This window comes from Gorilla gorilla, chromosome 6 (genome assembly GCF_029281585.2).
Source record: "Gorilla gorilla gorilla isolate KB3781 chromosome 6, NHGRI_mGorGor1-v2.1_pri, whole genome shotgun sequence".
In the NCBI taxonomy this organism is placed as follows: Eukaryota; Metazoa; Chordata; class Mammalia; order Primates; family Hominidae; genus Gorilla; species Gorilla gorilla.
This window is the reverse complement of record NC_073230.2, coordinates 84,023,754-84,044,693: the sequence shown is the minus strand read 5'-3', so window position 1 is coordinate 84,044,693 and position 20,940 is coordinate 84,023,754. Positions and strand designations below refer to the sequence as shown.

Sequence of the window (20,940 nt, the reverse complement as noted above, 5' to 3'; positions counted from 1 at the left end):
GTGCTTGGGAGAGTCATGAAAGGGGGAAGGAGTTTGCCAGGGTGCTGTTTTCCTGAGGCCAGAGAGAAGGGATCAGATGGGTGGACAGGTCGGGCACAGTGGCTGACACAGTGGCTCACACGTAACCCCAGGACTTTGGGAGGCCGAGGCGGGAGGATGTCTTGAGGCCAGGAGTTCGAGACCAGCCTGAGCAATATAGTGAGACCCTGTCTTTACAAAAAAATGAAAAAAAAAAAAAAAGGCCGGGTGCGGTGGCTCACACTTGTAATTCCAACACTTTGGGAGGCCGTGGCGGGCAGGTCATGAGGTCAGGAGATCGAGACCATCCTGGCTAACAGTGAAACCCTGTCTCTACTAAAAATACAAAAAATTTAGCCAGGTGTGGTGGCAGGCGCCTGTAGTCCCAGCTACTTGGGAGTCTGAGGCAGGAGAATGGCGTGAACCTGGGAGGCAGAGCTTGCAGTGAGCCGAGATCACGCCACTGCGCTCCAGCCTGGGCAACAGAGCGAGACTCCGTCTCAGAAAAAAAAAAAAAAAATTAGCCAGGCATGGTGGTGTGTACCTGTAGTTGCAGCAACTTGGGAGGCTGAGTTGGGAGGCTCACTTGAGCCCAGGAGTCTGAGGCTGCTGCAGTGAGCTATGACTGCACCACTGCACTCCAGCCTGGGCAACAGAGCAAGACTTTATCTAAAAAAAAAAAGATGGGCGAATGATCAGAGACTTTCTGAGAGGGTGCCCTCCCCAGTTGGTCTGTGTCTTAGGAAATCTGGGGTGTGTGTTGGGGTGCTGAGCAAGGCAGAGGGGCAGGGGTGGAAGAGGTCTGGGGGAGGGAGGGTTAAGCTCACCCAGCAATGGGTAGATGGGCCCCGGTGGCAGGAAAGGGGGATTTCTGAGCTGCATGTCTTTGCTGAGGGTGAGTTTGGGCAGGGGTCATTTAAGGATGGGGCCAGCCGAGGGGGCCCCCAGGAACACCCAGCCCCACAGGCCAGCAGTACACGGTAGGGTTGGAGTGGTGGTGGCCGCAGGAGATGAGTGTGACCGGGAACCAGGGCCACTCCCAGAGTTACCATGTGACAGGACAACAACTCCAGCCCATGCCCCAGCGTGTCCCCAGAGTCCTTTAATAGCAAGGCCTCCAGAGAATGTTGCGTCCCAATTCATAGTGTCAGGGCAGGACTGCAGGTTGCTTTAGGGTCAAATATTTCCACTGTGGTCTTCAGCATGTTGACAAAACTGTCTGCATGCTTGGAAAGGTCAGAGGTTGTGTGTCTCGGTGTGCGTTCTCAGCTCTGGTGTAAGGAACACAGAAGGCTGAATGAGCTTCTGGTTATGTCAGGGAAAGACCAGGGAAGTGTAGTGCCATTAACCAAAACCAGAAATGGATGCTGTTTATGAAAGCAACCACAGCATGCCTGGTGCTTTTTTTTTTTTTTTTTTTTGGAGACAGAATCTTACTCTGTCACCCAGGCTGGAGTGCAGTGGCGCGATCTCGGCTCACTGCAACCTTCGCCTCCCAGATTCAAGCAATTCTTCCGCCTCAGCCTCCTGAGTAGCTGGGATTACAGGTGCCTGCCACCACGCCTGGCTAATTTTTTTGTGTGTGTTTTTAGTAGAGACGGGGTTTCACCATGTTGGCCAGGTTGGTCTCAAACTCCTGACCTCAGGTGAACCACCCCCCTCGGCCTCCCAAAGTGCTGGGATTACAGGCATGAGCCACCACGCCCGGCCGCCTGGTGCTTTTTTAATTTTATTTTTTATTTTTGAGACAAGGTCTTACACTGTCACCTAGGTTGGAGTGCAGTGGTGCAATCATAGCTCATCACTGCAGCCTCGACCTCCTGGGCTCGAGCAATCTTCCTTCCTCAGCCTCCTGAGTAGCTGGGACTACAGGTGCATGTTACCAGGCCCTGCTAATATTTTTTTTTAGATTATTTTTTGTAGAGACAGGATCTCACTGTGTTGCCCAGGCTCGTCACCTGGTGCTTTTATCTGCAAAGGGACATTGATTCCTCACCCTGGTTCCTGAAGGCAGACAGTATATACCCCTCTTGGAAGTTTGGGGAACAGGCTCAGGAGCTGTGTAAATATGCCCAAGACCACAGGATCGGACTGCCAACTCCAAAGCATTGCCTTTTTTTTTTTTTTTGAGACAGAGTCTTGCTAGTCCGGAGAGCAGTGGCGTGATCTTAGCTCACTGCAGCTTCGAACTCCCAGGTTCAAGCGATTCTCGTGCTTCAGCCCCCCAAGTAGCTAGGATTACAGGCATGTGCCACTATGCCAGGCTAATTTTTGTATTTTTAGTAGAGATGGGTTTTCACCATGTTGGCCAGGCTGGCCTCGAACTCCTGACCTCAAGTGATCTGCTTGCCTTGGTCTCCCCAAAGTGATGGGATTACAGGCATGAACCACTGTGCCTGACCAGGTGTTTTTGTTTTTTTTTTTTTAATCATAGGTACTTGTAACTCTGTAAAAAGTCTACCCTGCCATACACAATGTCTGGGGACTTGTCTTTCAACCCACAGTGCTGTGACATTGCTGACACTTGTTTATCTCTTTGCTTAACACTGTGGATGGTTCATGTTGCTTGCTGGGTAATATTCTGCCATTCTTCATGTCCTCTTCTGCTGATGGGCGTCTGGGCTGTGGCCAGGTTTTTGTTACTGAGAACAGGCTGTCACGGATCCTCTTGTCTGTGTCTCCCGTTACATATCTGTAAAGGGTGGATGTCTCAGAATGGAAATGCTGAGTCATGGGGCGTATGCTACAAGTCCCCCCTGCCTTCAGAAAGCCCCCAACCCATAGAGGCAGTTCAGCCCCGGCTCGGCAGACCCCAGGCAGCTAACTCCTTTAACCCAACTAAGCTTCGGTTTTCCCGTCTGTGAAATGGGAATCATTGTACAGCACATTCATTAAGGTCACACTGATTACAGACCTCGTACCAAGCCCTGTGCTGGGCATGGCGGCCCTGGAGGAGGAGATGTAGCCTTGTCTCTTGCTCGCAAAGACAGAAATGGGGCCGGGCACGGTGGCTCACACCTGTAATCCCAGCACTTTGGGAGGCTGAGGTGGGTGGATCACCTGAGGTCAGGGGTTGGAGACCAGCCTGGCCAACATGGCGAAACCCCATCTCTACTAAAAATACAAAATTAGCGGGGCATGGTGGCACACGCCTGTAATCCCGGCTACTCGGGGAGCTGAGGCAGGAGAATCGCTTGAACGTGGGAGACAGAAGTTGCAGTGAGCCGAGATCGCACCACTGCACTCCAGCCTGGGTGACAGTGAGAATCCATCTCAAAAAAAAAAAAAAAAAAAAAAAAGGCAGACAGACGTGGAAGTGATTAATCTCAGTACTATGATGGATATCACCATGGCTAGGTGGCTAGGGAGGTGATAGGCCGGTGGGGGTGAAAGGAAGTCGGGCTGGGGACCATGAGAATTGGGGAGATCCAAAATCAGTGATTATTTTGCACCAAGACCTGACAAGCAGAAGGTATACTCTTGTCTACAAGGACTGAGATCTCCTGGGGGGGAGCCTGGGTTCCTGGGGCTTTCCCCCAGATCTTTGTGATTTCTTCTGCCCTATCCGTCCCCTTTGGTAACGCTGCCTCTCCATAATCACCCTGGAATTTGCCAAACACCATCACCCATGCTGTCTGATTGGATTCTCCTGGTCGCCCGTGACACAAGCACATTTTATTTTCTATCTTTTTTTTTTGTTTTTTGAGATGGAGTCTCGCTCTGTTGCCCAGGCTGGGGTGCAGTGGCGCGATCTCAGCTCACTGCAAGCTCCACCTCCCGTGCTCACACCATTCTCCTGCCTCAGCCTCCCGAGTAGCTGGGACTACAGGCGCCCGCCACCATGCCCAGCTAATTTTTTGTATTTTTATTTTTATTTTTTTTAGTAGAGACAGGGTTTAACCGTGTTAGCCAGGATGGTCTCAATCTCCTGACCTCGTGATCCACCCGCCTCGGCCTCCCCAAGTGCTGGGATTACAAGCATGAGCCACCGCGCCCGACCTTATTTTCTATCTTAAGGCAAAATAACTCCTGTTCAGGATCGCCCTTCCAATTGCAGAACCAATTAAGGGCCTTTTTCTAAGTAAAACTTGAAAGGGCAGCTTCTAGTTGCTAAAGACAGGAGAAATGAAATGTAAATAACACGAGAGACCCATTGAAAACCCAGGAGAAACAGATGAAAAAGCTGCAGCTGGTTAGCAGAACAAAGCCGGGCACTCACCCTCCCCCTGATTTTCCTCTGGGAAGAAAAGCCCCATGAACTGTGGCCCCGAAACACTTCTATCACTCACTGCTTTTTTTTTTTTTGAGACGGAATCTCGCTCTGTCTCCAAGCTGGAGTGCAGTGGCGTGATCTTGGCTCACTGCAACCCCTGCCTCCCAGATTCAAGTGATTCTCTCACCCCAGCCTCCCGAGTAGCTGGGACTACAGGCGCACACCACCATGCCCAGCTAATTTTTGTATTTTTAGTAGAGACGGGGTTTCACCTTGTCCCGGATGGTCTTGATCTCTTGACCTTGTGGTCCGCCTGCCTTGGCCTTCCAAAGTGCTGGGATTACAGGCATGAGCCACCGCGCCCGGCCGCTCACTGCGTGTTTTAAAAGGCCCCTGTCAGCTGGGTGCACTGGCTCGCAACTGTAATCCCAGTACTTTGGGAGGCCGAGGCTTGGGAGGATCGCTTGAGGTCAGGAATTCGAGACCAGCCTGGGCAATATAGCAAGACCCCGTCTCCACAAACATTTAAAAATTAGCCAGCCATGGTGATGTGCATCTATAGTCCCAGCTACTCAGGAGGCTGAGGTGGGAGGATCGCTTGAGCCCAGGAGTTGGAGGCTGCAGTGAACTATGATCATGCCAGTGCACTCCAGCCTGGGTGACAGAGCAAGACACTGTCTCTAAAGGAATGAATGAATGAATGAATGCTACTGTTAGCCACATCAGAAAAACATCAGCAGGGAGGCAGCCAGAAGTTGGCTGGCAGGGGCAGGGGTGGGCGGTCTCCAGAAGCAGGTGAGGCCCTGATCCCTTCATTCCCTCACTTGGATAGGCTGCAGGAGATGTGGCCAAACTCCCTCATTCCAGACAGAACGGGCCACACTTTGCAAGAAACACCCCTGTCCTTCCAGGCTGGTGCTGTAATCCCAAGTGGGCTGAGAAAGGACCTGCTTTAAGTAAGGCCCGAGAATGTTTTGTAAACAGGCGCCCATAACATCCAAGACGCCTGTCTTGGGGCATGTTTGCAGAGCCTCTCTGGTTTGGGTGGGTGGGTCACTTGAGCAGTGAAGGCTCTGGGCTTGTTTCAAAACCCCGCTGGCCAGGCTCTTTTTTGTTTGTTTGTTTGTTTTTGAGATGGAGTCTCGCTGTGTCACCCAGTCTGGAGTGCAGTGGCACAATCTCGACTCAACTGCAGTCTCCACCTCCCCGGTTCAAGCAGTTCTGCATCAACCTCCCGAGTAGCTGGGACTACACGTGTGCACCACCACACCTGGCTAATTTTTTGTATTTTTAGTAGAGGTAGAGATGGGGTTTCACCATGTTGGCCAGGCTGGTCTCGAACTCCTGACCTCAGGTGAGCCACCTGCCTCTGCCTCCCAAAGTGCTGGGATTACAGGCATGAACCACCGCACCCGGCGGGCCAGGCCGTTAATTCCAAAGGTCCTAGCTTGTTCCCAGGCAAGCTAGCAGGTGACCTTGGCAGAGTCTGGCTGACACAGGGCATGGTGACCCTGCAGGAATCAAGCCTGCATCTTTTATTTTATTTTTTTAAGACAGGATCTCACTGTGTCACCCAGGCTGGAGTGCAGTGGTGCAGTCATGGCTCACTGCAGCCTCCGCCTCCCAGGCCCAAGTGATCCTCCCACCTCCGCCTCCTGAGTAGCTGAGACTACAGGGGCACACCACCATGCTCAGGTAATTTTTAAATTTTTTTGTAGAGATGGAGTCTTACCATGTTGCCCAGGCTGGTCTCAAACTCCTGGGCTCAAGTGATCCCCCTGCCTTGGCCTCCAGAAGTGCTGAGATTACAGATGTGAGCCACCGCGCCCGGCCTCCCACCTGGAGTTTTTTACCAGCACTTAGCACCCACACTGGGTACTTTCTGGCATTTGCTCCTCTTTCCAGCTCTTTGTAGGCAGAGTACAGAGAGGCCACAAACCCCGGGGGCCCGGCATCTGGGGTGTGGACCTGGCCATGACTCATTAGAAAAGGCGGAGAGAGAATTAGAACTGGAGACCTTAGCTTCTCCAAGAGGAGGGTTAAGTCAAGGTGATACCACATGAGGGCGGACAGGGTTTGTTCTCATTGAGACTTCTCTGATTTTGAAGGCAAGTGTGTGGCCACAGTCCATCCTTTCACTCAGCAATCCTTGAGTGTTGATTCCATGCCCAGCCAGTGTCAGATACAAGGTGTGTGTACGGAGGACCCTCTGTCCTTGCTTCTGAGAGCTGTGGTCTACTGAGGGAAGTAGACCCTTAAAGTATGATTTGTAATAGTTTGTGGGAAGCACTCGGCACTGTCATGCGCAGTTGGATGGGTTGTGCACTGCACAACTCTAAGGGCATACTTCACATAGGACTGTGAGATGAACTGTATCCTTGGGCTATGATGCACCACCAGCCCAGCTGTCCACAGTGGCCTGAAAGTCATCTCATAGACATAGTGTGGGGCTGTAGGCTGTCAAAGGAGGACAACCTCTATGATGGGAGATGAGGGAAAGGAAGTGGCTGGTGTTGATCAGGCAGGGTTTTATTTTATTTTATTTTATTTTTTGAATTTTTAGTAGAGACAGGGTTTCACCATGTTGGCCAGACTGGTCTCAAACTCCCAACCTCAAGAGATCCATTCACTTCCACCTCCCAAAGTTCTGGGATTACAGGTATGAGCCACCATGCCTGGCCAGGAAAGGTTTTACCCCAGAGGAGATGTTTGAACTGGGTCTTAAAGGATGAACATGAAATCTTCAGCCAACAAAGTTGGGAGGCTATGCTGGGTAGCTGAAAGAACATTTAGGCTGGGCGAGGTGGGTCATGCCTGTAATCCCAGCACTTTGGGAGGCTGAGGCGGGTGGATCTTCTGAGGTCAGGAGTTTGAGACCAGCCTGGCCAACATGGTGAAACCATGTCTCTGCTAAAAACTCCAAAAAATTAGCTGGATGTGGTGGCAGGCGCCTGTAATCCCAGCTGCCTGGGAGACTGAGGCTGGAGAATTGCTTGAACCCCAGAGGCAGAGGTTGCAGTGAGCCAAGATGGCACCACTGCACTCCAGCCTGGGCAACAAGAGCAAAACTTCATCTCAAATAAAAAAGAAAGAACATTCGTCACTGTTGGAGGCATGAGACTGTGGAGGCAGGGGCATTGAGGCCAGGAGTGGAAGAGGGAGACGAGACAGGAGGGTAGTCCAGCCTTGAGTTTGCTTTGTGGGGAGTGGTGGAGAGGCGAAAACGGATCTCAGAGTGACCTTTGAGTAAAGAAGACATGGGGCCCTGTGGAGTGGCTCACACCCATAATCCCAGCACTTTGGGAAGTGGAGGTGGGAGGATCACTTGAGGCCAGGAGTTCAAGACCCTCCTGGGCAACATAGCAAGATCCCATCTCTATAAAAATTTTAAAAATTAGCTGGGTGTGGTGGTGTGCACCTGTAATCCCGGGTACTTGGGAGGCTAAGGATGGCCTGCAAGGGGGTGCTGTGCTTGGACTGGGGAATGGCCAACTGCCCGGCAATAGGGGGATGACTTCAAGAAGCAAGGACAGGAGGGTTAAGCTTGATAAGACAAGAAACAGCAGATGTAATCCAAAGGCAAAGGGGGACCTGTAGCTTGAATTAAGAAGTGGTGTGGGCTGGGCGCAGTGACTCACTCCTATAATCCCAGCACTTTGGGAGGCCAAGGCAGAAGGATCACTTGAGCTCAGGAGTGCAAGACCAGTCGGGGCAATGTAGTGAGACCCTGTCTCTACAAAAAATAAAAAATTAGTCGGCTGGGCTTGGGTAATGCACGCCTGTAGTCCAAGCTAGTTGGGAGGCTGAGCTAGGAGGATTGCTTGAGCCCAGGAGGTCAAGGCCACAGTGAGCCAAGATCATGCCACTGCACTCCAGCCTGGGCAACAGAGCAAGAGCCTGTCTCAAAAAAGAAAAAAAAAAAAGGCCGGGCATGGTGGCTCACGCCTATAATCCCAGCACTTTGGGAGGCCGAGGTGGGCAGATCACGAGGTCAGGAGATTGAGACCATCCTGGCTAACACAATGAAACCCTGTCTCTACTAAAAATACAAAAAATTAGTTGGGCGTGGTGGCGTGCACCTGTAGTCTCAGCTACTCTGGAGGCTGAGGCAGGAGAATGGCATGAAACCGGGAGGCGGAGCTTGCAGTGAGCCGAGATTGTGCCACTGCACTCAGCCTGGGTGACAGAGCGAGACTCCATCTCAAAAAAAAAACAAACAACAACAACAACAACAAGGAGGTCAAGGAGAGGGAGGAGTCTGGGCTGACTCCTGAGGGTAGTGACCAGAGCGACGGCAGCAGGTGCCTCCGGCTGATCTGCCCTCCCTGAAGCCCACCCGTGCCAAGGTGCACATTCCGAGATGTCCCCTAGCTCAGCCCCTGGGGACAGGTCACTTCAACAACATATTTATACTCCATTTACACACAGGCCGCTGTTGCCTTCTGCTGGTGTTTATGCCCTCCGGAATAATTTGTGCGGTCTATTTCTGGAGTGTCCCTCAGAGCCGAGGGCGCCGGGAGCAAGGGCCGCGTCTGTTTGCCTCCCCGGGGCTCTCGGGCAGCTGGGCAGCCCCGCCCCACCCAGGGAGTACCAGCTCATGGCAGTCTGGTGACTGTGGGAGTCCAGGGCTCTTTCTGAGTTCCTGGGGGTCCCTAGGAAGGGTCCGGGCCTGACCAGTGATTGCCGCTTACTGTGGTGATAATTTGCTGTTGTCCTCAAAGCAATTATAGATTTCACGTGTCCAGGCAATACTTGCAAATTGGATATGGGACAGGCAGGGACAGAGACGTAATTTGAAAACTGAAGAGCCGGAGGGAAATTGATGAGCGTGGGTGGTTGTTCCAGCAGAATGCCTTACGCCCCTCCCAGGGGGAGAGAGGCCACCTCATGGATGACCCTAGCACAGGCTCCCCCCCCCCCCCCCCCCCCCCCGAGACGGAGTGGCTCTGTTGCCTAGGCTGGAGTGTGCAGTGGCACGATCTCAGCTCACAGCCACCTCCCAGGTTCAAGTAATTCTCCTGCCTCAGCCTCCCAAGTGGCTGGGATTACAGACGCTCACCACCACGCCAGGCTAATTTTTATATTTTTAGTAGAATTGGGGTTTTGCCATGTTGGCCAGGCTGGTCTCAAACTCCTGACCTCGAGTGATCCGCCCACCTCAGCCTCCCAAAATGCTGGGATTACAGGCATGAGCCACCGCAGCAGGCCAAGCATTTTCTTTACGTTCAAGTTTATCAAGGTATGACTTACAAACAGCGTAATTCACAAATTCACCCCTTTTTAGCAGATAGTTCTTTGGGTTTTGACAAATTTGTATGATCTTGTGAGGTTTTTTTGTTTTTTTTGAGGTGGAGTCTGAATCTAGTCACCCAGGCTGGAGTGTAGTGGCGTGATCTTGGCTCATTGCAACCTCCACCTCCCGGGTTCAAGTGAGTCTTCTGCCTCTGCCTCCCCAGTAGTTGGGATTACAGGTGCTCACCGCCACGCCTGGCTAATTTTTGCATTTTTTTGTAGAGACAGGGTTTCACCATGTTGGCCAGGCTGGTCTCGAACTCCTGACCTCAGGTGATCCAACCACCACTGCCTCGCAAAGTGCTGGGATTACAGGCGTGAGCCACCACACCCGGCCTAAATTTATGTGAATTTATATGATCTTGTAACCACTGCCACACTCAAGAGGCCCATCCCCCCAGAATTTCCCAGTGCCCCTCTCTAGTCAGTGTCTACCCATCCCCTGATAACTGCTAATCATTTGTCCCGATAGTTTGGCCTCTTCCAGAATGTCGTATGAATAGAAACATACAGTATAGAATCTTTTGAGCTTGGCTGCTTTAACTTAGCAAAATGCACTAGATCTACCCGTGTTAATGCACGAATCAGTAGTTTATTCCTTTTAATTGCTGACCCGTGTTTCCTCATGTGGACGTGCCTTAGTTTATCCTCTCTCCAGTTGAAGGAAGGACATTGTTCTTTTTGTTTCCAATTTAGGAAACAAAAATTGTGTCCATTGTTGTTTCCAATTTAGGGCAAATACAAACAGGCAATATGTATTTGCACCTAAGTCTTTGTGCGGGCACCTGTTTTCACTTCTCGCGGATGAATACCCAGGAGCAGGATAGCTGAGGCTGGGTGGTCAATGTGTGCTGAACTTTATAAGAAATTGCCGGCTGGGTGCAGTGGCTTACAAATGTAATCCCAGCACTTTGGAAAGCCAAAGAGGGAGGATTGCTTGAGGACAAGAGTTCAAGACGACAACACAGCAAGACCTCATCTCTACAAAAACAACTTTAAAAACTAGCTGGACAGTCTGGGCACAGTGGCTCATGCCTATAATCCCAGCACTTTGGGATGCTGAGGCGGGTGGATCACTTGAAGTAAGGAGTTCGAGACCAGCCTGGCCAACATGGAGAAACCTTGTCTTCACTAAAAATACAAAAATTAGCCAGATGTGGTGGTGGGCGCCTGTAAGCCCAGCTACTGGGGAGGCTGAGGCAGGAAAATCACTTGAACCTGGGAGGCGGAGGTTGCAGTGAGCTGAGATCATGCCACTGCACTAGCCTCGGTGACAGGGTGAGAGACTCTGTCTCAAAAAATTTAGCTGGACATGGTATTGTGTGCCTGTAGTTCCAGCTACTCAGGAGACTGAGGCAGGGGGATTGCTTGAGCCCAGGCGTTCAAGGCTTCCATGAGCTGTGATTGCATCACTGCACTCCAGACTAGGTGACAGAGCAAGACCCTGACTCTAAAAAGAAGAAAGAAACTGCCAAATGAATGTTTGAAGGGCTGGGCCATTTTGTACTCCCACCAGCAGCATGAGAGAGTTCCAGTGGCTCCATATCCTTGTGAAAATTTTCAGGAATAAGTTTTGAAAAGGAGCTGGAGAGGTTCTATAGATGAGGGGGCTGCAGGGCAGCTGGCAGGAGAGGAGGCCAGGGAGGAGGGCGACCCATGGATACACCAGCCACCCCCATCCCCTGCAACACTGTCCACTCAAAGATCCCTTTTCCATTTGCATCTTTTGAGAGAGTGATACTTGCCCTTTGCCTGGTGATATGGTTTGGCTGTGTCCCCACCCAAATCTCACCTTGAATTGTAATAATCCCCACGTGTCAAGGGTGGGGGCAGGTGGAGGTAATTGAATCATGGGGGTGGTCTCCCTCATACTGTTCTCGTGGCAGTGAATAAGTCTCACGAGATCTGATGGTTTTATAAAGGGTAGTTCCCCTGCACATGCTCTCTTGCCTGTTGCCATGTAAGACGTGCCTTGGCTCCTTCTTTGCCTTCTGTCATGATTGTGAGCACCCCCGCTCCCCCAGCCCCACCAACCACCAACCAGCCATGTGGAACTATGAGTCCATTAAACCTTTTCCCTTTATAAATTACCCAGTCTCGGGTATGTGTTTATTAGCAGCATGAGAACAGACAAATACACCTGGGTTACTCGTGGGCTTCTTTCTGTCCTGGCTCCCCTCAATGGGTGGGGGTGCAGAGCCCATGCCCGGCTTTGTGCTGGAGAGCCGGAACACCAGATAAGTGGCCAGGGGTCAGTTTCCTGCGAGCCTATGCCTGTGCACACTTGGACTTGCCATCTCTGCCTGCAATACTCTCTAGGGTGCAGTGGGGGTGCGGTTCTGGCTAAATGGGGAACAGGGACATGGGTGTTGAGGGGGTGATGACCCCCATCACCCAAGGACCAAAAGCCTGGAAGCTCAGCCTGAGGGCCACCTGGACACAGACCTGGGCACCAAAACCATGCCCAGGACCGAGGCCAGCAGGGTCAGGGTTCTGGTCCCTGTTTTTGGAGAATAGATGGTTTTGTTTTGCGGGTAGATGAGCAACATACCTCCCAGGCTGAGCAGTGCTATCAGAGATGATGTGAGGTGGGGCAGAGATCCATGTCCCAAAAATGTCACGGATGGCCGCATTCCTCTCTCTTTAGGGATGGAAAATAAACCGAGGGCTGGGCTGTCAGTCAGCTGGTGGGAATTAGGCATTTTTATGACTTGGAGCTCCGGAGTTGCTGAGGAGGAGGCCAAGACAATGGGAGGGGAGATGGGAACAGACACCTAGAGGTTACAGTGGCAGAGCCATGGAAAAGATGGCTCCTCTGCCTGACCCACACTGGAGCCACCCTTAGGCCACTTCTTCCCTCCGAGAAAACTTGGGATCTCGGGCCCTCAGGCCTGGACACAATCATAGGGGCTGACTGGCTCAGAGGTCCCCAAAGATTGCGGGGGTATAGTGGGGACAATCAGCATCTCTGTGCCTCTCCTGAGTGAGAACTGAGTAGGGGGACATGAAGGGAGAGATAAACAACTTACCCGCGGTCACCCCAGCAGCCTGGGGCCGGAACTCTGGGTGAACTGAGTCATCATCCCCAGGGCACGGGTGGGCAGCTGCCCCAGGGGACCTGCCTGGACTAATGAGATATTCTGTGTCTGTCCATCCATCCAGGTGCAAGTTCTTCAGTCTGACTGAGACGCCAGAGGATTACACTATCATTGTCGATGAGGAAGGATTCCTAGGTAAGTGCTTCTCTCCCTAGGGGCTCGGCTGGACCATGCCCCGAAGTCAGGGCTGGCTACCCACCTCCTTATTTCTGTCCCCAACCCACCTCCTTATTTCTGCCCCCACCTACCTCCTTATTTCTGCCCCCATCTGCTGGTCAGCTAGAAAAACAGCAGAGTGTATTTCCTTCTCTCCCTGGCTTCTGGAGGTCCTCTCCCTGGGTTCTGGAGGGTCCCCTCCCCTCCTGCTCTTAGATTGCCCTAGGAAAGACTCCTGAGTAGTAAGTAGGTACGGCGCTACCCAGCTGAGAATTAGATCAACCCAGAAGAAAAGGAACATGTTTCACTGAAACCTGCAAAGTGCTTTAGAACATCTTCAGTCGGGCGCAGTGGCTCACGCTTTTAATCTCAACGCTTTGGGAGGCTAAGGTGGGAGGATCACTTGAGCCCAGGAGTTCGAGACCAGCCTGGGCATAGTGAGACCCCGTCTCTACTAAAACATTACTTTAAATTAACTGGACATGATGGCATGTTCCTGTGGTCCCAGCTACTTGAGAGACCGAGGCAGGAGGATCGTTTGAGCCCAGGAGTTGGAGGCTGCAGTGAGCTGTTATTGAACCACTGCTTTCCAGGCTGGAAGACAGAGCGAGACTCTGTCTCTTAAAAATAAAAAAAATAAAGAAAAATGTCTAGCTGGCAAGGGCACAGTTTAAGAGGACTTCCCAGAATTCAAGCAACACTTGAAGTGAACCCAGCTAAGAGTAAAGAGCCAGGCATGGTGGTGTATGCCTCTACTCCCAGCTACTTGGGAGGCTGAGGTGGGAGGATTGCTTAAACCCAGGAGTTTGAGACTGTAGTGTGCCATGATCACGTCTGTGAATAGCCACTGCACTCCAGCCTGGGCAACATAATGAGAACCTGTTTTTTGTTTTTTGTTTTGAGATGGAGTCTCACTCTGTCACCCAGGCTGGAGTGCAATGGCACGATCTCGGCTCACTGCAACCTCCACCTCCCAGGTTCAAGCCATTCTCCTGCCTCAGCCTCCCAAGTAGCTGGGATTACAGGTGCCCGCCGCCACGCCCGGCTAATGTTTGTATTTTTTAGTAGAGATGGGGATTCACCCTGTTGGCCAGGATCGTCTTGATCTCCTGACCTCATGATCCACCCGCCTCGGCCTCCCAAAGTGCTGGGATTACAGGCGTGAGCCACCTTGCCTGGCCTGAGAACTTTTTTTTTTTTTTTTTTTGAGACGGAGTCTCGCTCTGTGGCCCAGTCTGGAGTGCAGTGGTGTGATCTCAGCACTGCAAGCTCCGCCTCCCAGGTTCACACCATTCTCCTGCCTCAGTCTCCCGAGTAGCTGGGACTACAGGCGCCCGCCACCACGCCCGGCTAATTTTTTGTATTTTTTAGTAGAGATGGGGTTTCACCGTGTTAACCAGGATGGTCTCGATCTCCTGACCTCGTGATCCACCCACCTCGGCCTCCCAAAATGCTGGGATTACAGGCATGAGCCACCGCGCCAGGCCCTGGGAACCTATTTCTAAAAAAAAATTAAAATTAAAATTAAGTGGCCCCCCCTGCCCCCCGCCAGGTGGAAAACATTAATGGAGGGGCACTTTCCAGGCAGAGAGAACCCCATGTGTGTACAGCCACAGCTTCTAGTACTGGGGACACACTTGGCATCCCCAGGGAACTAGAGTGTGAGAAGAGAGACAGGAGGACAGGGCTTGCCTGGAAGAGGAGGGATCAGGAAAGATTCCTCCATGTGGCTGCACACACGTGCGCTTCTCTGCCTGGAAAGCACCCCTCCCGTCATGGTTTCTACCTGGCATGCAGGCACTTAATTTTTTTTTTTTTTTTTTTTTTAAGAAACAGGTTCTTGCTATGTTGCCCAGGCTGGAGTACAGTGGCTAATCACAGGTATGATCGTAGTGCATAGCAGCCTCAGACTCCTGGGCTCAAGCAATCCTCCCACCTCAGCCTCCCGAGTAGCTGAGAGTAGAGGCGTGTACTGCTGTGCCTGGCTCTAGACTTTTTCCTGAACTCCCCTCCTGTACTTTATTTGGGTTAGAAGCAGCATGGGGAGACTTCTGCAGCATGGCCCTTTCTGGGGGCTGAAAAGCGGAAGTTCCTGGTGAGCTCACGTGGTCATGGAGGACTTCCTGGAGGAGGTGGTATTTTTGCTGGCCTTGTGGGGAAGGAAGAAAACATGTCAGAGGAGAGTTGAATGAGAAAGTACAGGAGCAGAAGCAAGGGCCAGGTCCAGCCTCTAAAAAAGGGGAAGACAGAGGTAGGCAGGGTAAGTTTGGATCTTATTCTTCAGGCACTGGGGAGCCACTGAAGGTTGTTGGGCTGGGTTAGGGCTGAGTTGGGGTAGAGTCTCCTGGGGTGTGTGTGTGCAGGAGAGGGAACAAGGAGTGAAGTAGGAAATTCCTGGGGGTGAGTAAGCTCTCTTCAAATAGAGGTCCTTGGGCCCAGGCTGAGACCCTCGGCTGGCCCAGGGAAGGAATTGCCCGCAATCTCTCGACCCTGCCATTCCCCAGAGCCTTGTGACTTTTGAAACTGCCTTGCCCTGCCCCTCCCTGAGCCTTTCCCAGCCGCAGGTGCAGCACTGAGGAACACAGGGACCACTGGGAAAGCAGGTTTCAATTAGCCCAGCAAGGCCAGAGGCTAGCCAGCCAGCCTTACCTCTGTGACTTCAGGGTAAGGGCTTCCCTTCCAGGGTGCGTTTCCTGGTCAGCAAACCAGGCTGCTTGGAAATCTATTATTGCCCAAGAAAAAAAAAATTGAGTGGATTTGTTTTTTTGTCTCTTTTTTTTTCTTTGAGACAGAGTCTCACTCTGTCTCCCAGGCTGGAGTGCAGTGGCGTGATCTTGGCTCACTGCAACCTCCATCTCCCAGGTTCAAGCGATTCTCCTGCCTCAGCCTTCTGAGTAGTTGGGATTATAGGCACCCACCACCATGCCCGGCTAATTTTTTTGTATTTTTAGTAGAGGTGGGGTTTGGTTTCACCATGTTGGCCAGGCTGGTCTCAAACTCCTGAATTCAAGTGATCCACCTGCCTTGACCTCCCAAAGTGCTGCCAAAATAATAGCATTTTGGCCAGGCACAGTGATTCACATCTACAATCCCAGCACTTTGTGAGGCCGAGGCAGGCAGATCACCTGAGGTCAGGAGTTCGAGACAAGCCTGGTCAACATGGTGAAACCCCGTCTCTACTAAAAATACAAAAATTACCCGGGCATGGGGACACATGCCTGTAGCTCCAGCTACTCAGGAGGCTGAGGAAGGAGAATCGCTTGAACCCACGAGGCAGAGGCTGCAATGAGCCAAGATCATGCCACTGCACTCCAGCCTGGGCGATGGAGCAAGACTCCATCTCAAAAAAAAAAAAAGTTTGAGGCCGGGCGCGGTGGCTCACGCCTGTAATCCCAGCACTTTGGGAGGCCGAGGTGGGTGGATCACGAGGTCAGGAGATTGAGACCATCCTGGCTAACATGGTGAAACCCCATCTCTACTAAAAATACAAAAAAAATTTGCCAGGCGTGGTGGTGGGCGCCTGTGGTCCCAGCTACTTGGGAGGCTGAGGCAGGAGAATGTCGTGAACCCGGGAGGCAGGCTTGCAGTGAGCCGACATCGCGCCACTGCACTCCAGCCTGGGCAACAGAGCTGTCTCAAAAAAAAAAAAAACAACCAAAAAAAAAAGGAGTTCGAGACCAGCCTGACCAACATGGAGGAACCCCGTCTCTACTAAAAATACAAAATTAGCTGGGCGTGGTGGCGCATGCCTGTAATCCCAGCTACTCGGGAGGCCAAGGCAGGAGAATCGCTTGAACCCGGGAGGTGGAGGTTGCGGTGAGCCGAGATCGCGCCGTTGCACTCCAGCCTGGGGGACAGAGTGAGACTCCGTCTTAAAAGAAAGAAAGAAAAAAAAACGAGAGTAAAGACCCATTTTACAAGCGAGAAAGCAAGCAGACATTAACTTGCCCAGAGTTAGTGAGTGACAACCAAGCCAGGACGGAAAGTAGGAAATGCTCTCAAGGCGCCTCTAGCCTAAATAAGGAGAAAGTGCTGCCGGAAAGTAATGTGAGAAGACGGTATACCACCACGTGTGGCCTAGGACAGTCTGAGAAGACTCTCAGGGGGCTGTGGCAGGATTTGGGGTGGGCCTAGGGGCTGCAGTATGAGGCTAGGAGGACAACTGTACCCCTCATCTCCTTGGACGCTCTGCTTCAGAAGGAGAGTTTAGTTTTTGTTTGCTTGCTTTTCTCGAGGTAGTCTCACTGTGTCCCCAGACTGGAGTGCAGTGGCGCGATCTCAGCTCACTGCATTCTCCACCTCCCAGGTTCAAGCGATTCTCCTGCCTCAGCCTCCTGAGTAGCTGGGATTACAGGCATGCACCACCACACCCGGCTAATTTTTTTTTGTATTTTTAGTAGAGACAGGGTTTCACCATGTTGGCAAGGCTGGTCTTGAACTCCTGACCTCAGATGATCCTCTTGCCTTGACCTCCCAAAGTGCTGGGATTACAGGCATGAACTACTGCACCTAGCCCACTGGCTAGTTTTTGGGATTTTTTGTTTTTTGTTTTTTTTGTTTTGTTTTGAGATGGAGTCTCGCTCTGTTGTCCAGACTGGAGTGTAGTGACATGATCTCAGCTCACTGCAACCTCCACCTCCTGGGTTCAAGCGATTCTCCTGCCTCAGCCTCCTGAGTAGTTGAGGCTACAGGCATGCACCACTATGCCCAGCTAATTTTTGTATTTTTAATAGAGACAGGGTTTCACCATGTTGGCCAGGCTGGTCTCGAACTCCTGACCTCAAGTGATCCACCCACCTCAACCTTCCAAATTTCCAAAGTGCTGGGATTATAGGCGTGAACCACCGTGCACAGCTCACTGGCTAGTTTTTGTGTTTTTTTGTAGAGGAGTCTCACTATGTTGCCTATGCTGGTCTGGAACTCCTGGCCTTAAGCAGTTCTCCCACCTTGGCCTCCCAAAGTGTTGGGATTACAGGCGTGACCCCAGGAAGAAGGATGCTGGCTCTGGCATGGGGAATGAAGGCCGGTGCCCTGTCACCCCATTCTGCAAATCTCCAGCGCTGCAAACATTGCTTCCCACCAAAGGGCCTCTTCTGCCACTCTTAACATGAGCCAGGGTGTGTGTTCACTGGCAGCTTTGATAGTTAGAAGCTAGCAGCTGGCCATGGTTCAGTGGATGCTGGGTCTTTCCTGGGAGGGCAGGGGATGGCTTGTAAATGACATTAGCCAGCAGAGTTCCTTGTTCAATGTGAACGTTGTTAAGAGATTCTTGGTCTGAGCACAGTGGCTCATGCCTGTAATCCCAGCCCTTTGGGAGGCTGAGGCAGGTAGATCGCTTGAGCCCAGGAGTTCAAGCAGGTTGGGCAACATGGCAAAGCCCCGTCTCTACAAACAATACAAAAGTTAATCTGGTGTGGTGGCACATGGCTGTGGTCCCAGCTACTCGGTGGACTGCGGTGGGAGGATCACTTGAGCCTGGGAGGTTGAGGCTGCAGTGAGCCATGATTGTAGCACTGCACTCCAGCCTGGGTGACAGAGCAACACCCTGTCTCAAAAAAAGAAAAAAAAAGGTCTTGGCTCAAATGGATGCAGTATGTCTGTGTGGCAGACAGAGGGGTTGTACATGTGTATATTCCGGTTTTTTACGTGTGTGTGTGACTGAGTCTCGCTCTGTCACCCCGGTTGGAGTCCAGTGACACAATCTCTGCTCACTGCAACCTCCACCTCTCGGGTTCAAGCGATTCTCATGCCTCAGCCTCCTGAGTAGGTGGGATTACAGGCACGCACCACCACACCCGGCTACTTTTTATATTTTTAGTACAGACAAGGTTTCCCCCATGTTGGCCAGGCTGGTCTTGAACTCCTGACCTCAAGTGATCTGCCTGCCTTGGCCTCCCAAAGCACTGGGATTACAGGCATGAGCCACCGTACCCGGCCTCTTTTAAGTATTTCGTGAGCACTGTGTGCAGTGCTAGGTGTCCTGACAGATTCAGAATAACGTTAGAAGCCTCTGGGTAGTGGGTAGAAGCTTAGACTTGGAGTTAGAGGGGCCCAGTGCTTATCTAGGCTCTCACCAGCCTAGGGCTGGTGATGAGGGCTTATCACCAGCCCTCACCCATCACAGTCCCCTTGTCTGTGAACTGGGGACAGTGGTACATCATTGTGGTCCATGCCACACGTGGCAAGGCATGGTCAGCAGGCAGTGACCGATCAAAAGGTGGAGAGGTGGCCGGGCAAGGTGGCTGACACCTGTAATCCCAGCACTTTGGGAGGCCGAGGCGGGCAGATCACTTGAGGTCAGGAGTTCGAGACCAGCCTGCCCAACATGGTGAAACCCCTTCTCTACTAAAAATACAAAAAAAAAAAAAAAAAAAAAAAAATAGAGCCAGGCATGGTGGTATGCACCTGTAGTCCCAGCTACTCAGGAGGCTGAGACATGAGAATCGCTTGAACCCGGGAGGCAGAGGTTGCAGTGAGCCGAGATCGCGCCACTGCACTCCAGCCTGGGCGACAGAGTAAGACACTCTCGCTCAAAAAAAAAGGAAGCAACAGCTCTGGGTTCTTTCCCAGGCTGAGGCCGTGAGCAGGGCGGGTAGACCAATCCATCAGACAGGCTGCCTGCTCCTGGCCAGCTGCTGATTGACCTGAAATCCTCCAGCCAGCAGCAGCCGCCTCTTCCCCCACACCCACGTTTCCAGCTGGTCTCAGGCCTGGGCTTCTCCCCAAGACCACTCTGGGTCTCATCGAAACCTGCCAAGAGACTCCTAGTGGCAGAGTCTTGGTTATGTCAGCACCCCCTCAAGGTGTACATATGTACCCCAGCACTTCACCACCTTGGAGGCTATATCAGCAGCCGCTTCCGCTGGGGAGGACAGAGCCAGGATTGGCCCCTCGGAGCCCGAAGCCTGCGGCTTTGATAAGAGACAGGCCTCCCACTGCTCAAGACTGGGGCCGCCCTTTCCCATTTCTGTGCAGCCGCCTGCCTCTCTAGCCACCCACTGGCTGACCACTGGTCCTTCTCAGCCAGCGGGACCAATGGGCTCCTTGGGCTGTGGTCACCATGGTGACCGGAGCTGGGCAGGTAGGAACAGGCATGGGCCTCACTCAATTTCCCTCCTCTCAGGCCATCTTGCCTGCCAGCAGAGCCCAGCTCGTCTTTCCCCAGGAATCTTCATCATCACAGCTGCCTTGGCTCACCCATCTCTGAGCCCGTCTCTCCCTTTTTATCGATTTATTTTTTGAGACAGGGTCTGGCTGTGTCACCTAGGCTGGAGTGCAGTGGTGCGGTCATAGCTCACTGCAGCCTTGAAATCTCAGACTCAAGCGATCCTCCCACCTCAACCTCCCAAGTGGCTGGGACCACAGGCATGTGCCACCATGCTTGGCTCATTTATTTTTTATTTTTATTTTTTTAGAGATGGGGTCTCGCTATGTTCTCCAGGCTGGTCTCAAATTCCTGGCCTCAAGCGATCCTCCTACCTTGGCCTCCCAAAGCAGTAGGAGTACGGGCATGAGCCACCGCCTCCAGCTTAAGTACCTCTCTTTTTAGCCCCCTATTTTCTTAGGGACTTGGTACTTTTCATTTGGTGCCCAAGATAGAGCCTGGGTTCTTGAGCCAGACCCGCACTGGAATCCTGGCTCTGTTACTTCCTAAGTGATCTTCGGCAAATCACTGAGCCTTCCAGGTCCAGGGTTTCTGGACCGTTGAGTGTACGGTGAGCAAAATAACCCTGCCTCGGCCAGGCGCGGTGGCTCACGCTTGTAATCCCAGCCCTTTGAGAGGCCAAGGCGGGTGGATCACTTGAGGCCAGGAGTTTGAAACCAGCCGGGCCAACATGGTGAAACCCCATCTTTACTAAAAATATAAAAATTAGCCGGGCATGATGTTGGGTGCCTCTAATCCCAGCTACTCGGGAGGCCGAGGCAGGAGAATTGCTTGAACCAGGAGGCAGAGGTTTCAGTGAGCCAAGATCATGCCAATGTACTCCAGCCTGGGTGACAGAGTGAGGCTCCATCTCAAAAAAAATCCTGCCTCCTTGTGGGATGCAGTGTCAGAGTTCACCTCCCTGTGCCGTGCCCCCTCCCCACTCAGGGCCTGGCACTAGGTGGGTTTATGCAGGTGCCTGGTGATGTATGAAGAGCCCCGAATGCAGCCTGGGCTCG

At 52.2% G+C, this 20,940-nt stretch overlaps 1 protein-coding gene across 2 annotated transcripts in view; it reads left to right on the top strand.

The window, feature by feature from the left end:
- The window catches only part of CASTOR2 (cytosolic arginine sensor for mTORC1 subunit 2), a 69,340-nt gene that overhangs the window by 33,078 nt on the left and 15,322 nt on the right, over positions 1–20,940 (top strand). For both annotated transcript variants that reach the window (XM_031012955.3, XM_063708187.1), the window contains exon 2: positions 12,686–12,756. In XM_031012955.3, coding sequence (XP_030868815.1) covers positions 12,686–12,756 — 71 coding nt within the window. The remainder of the gene's footprint in view (positions 1–12,685; positions 12,757–20,940) is intronic.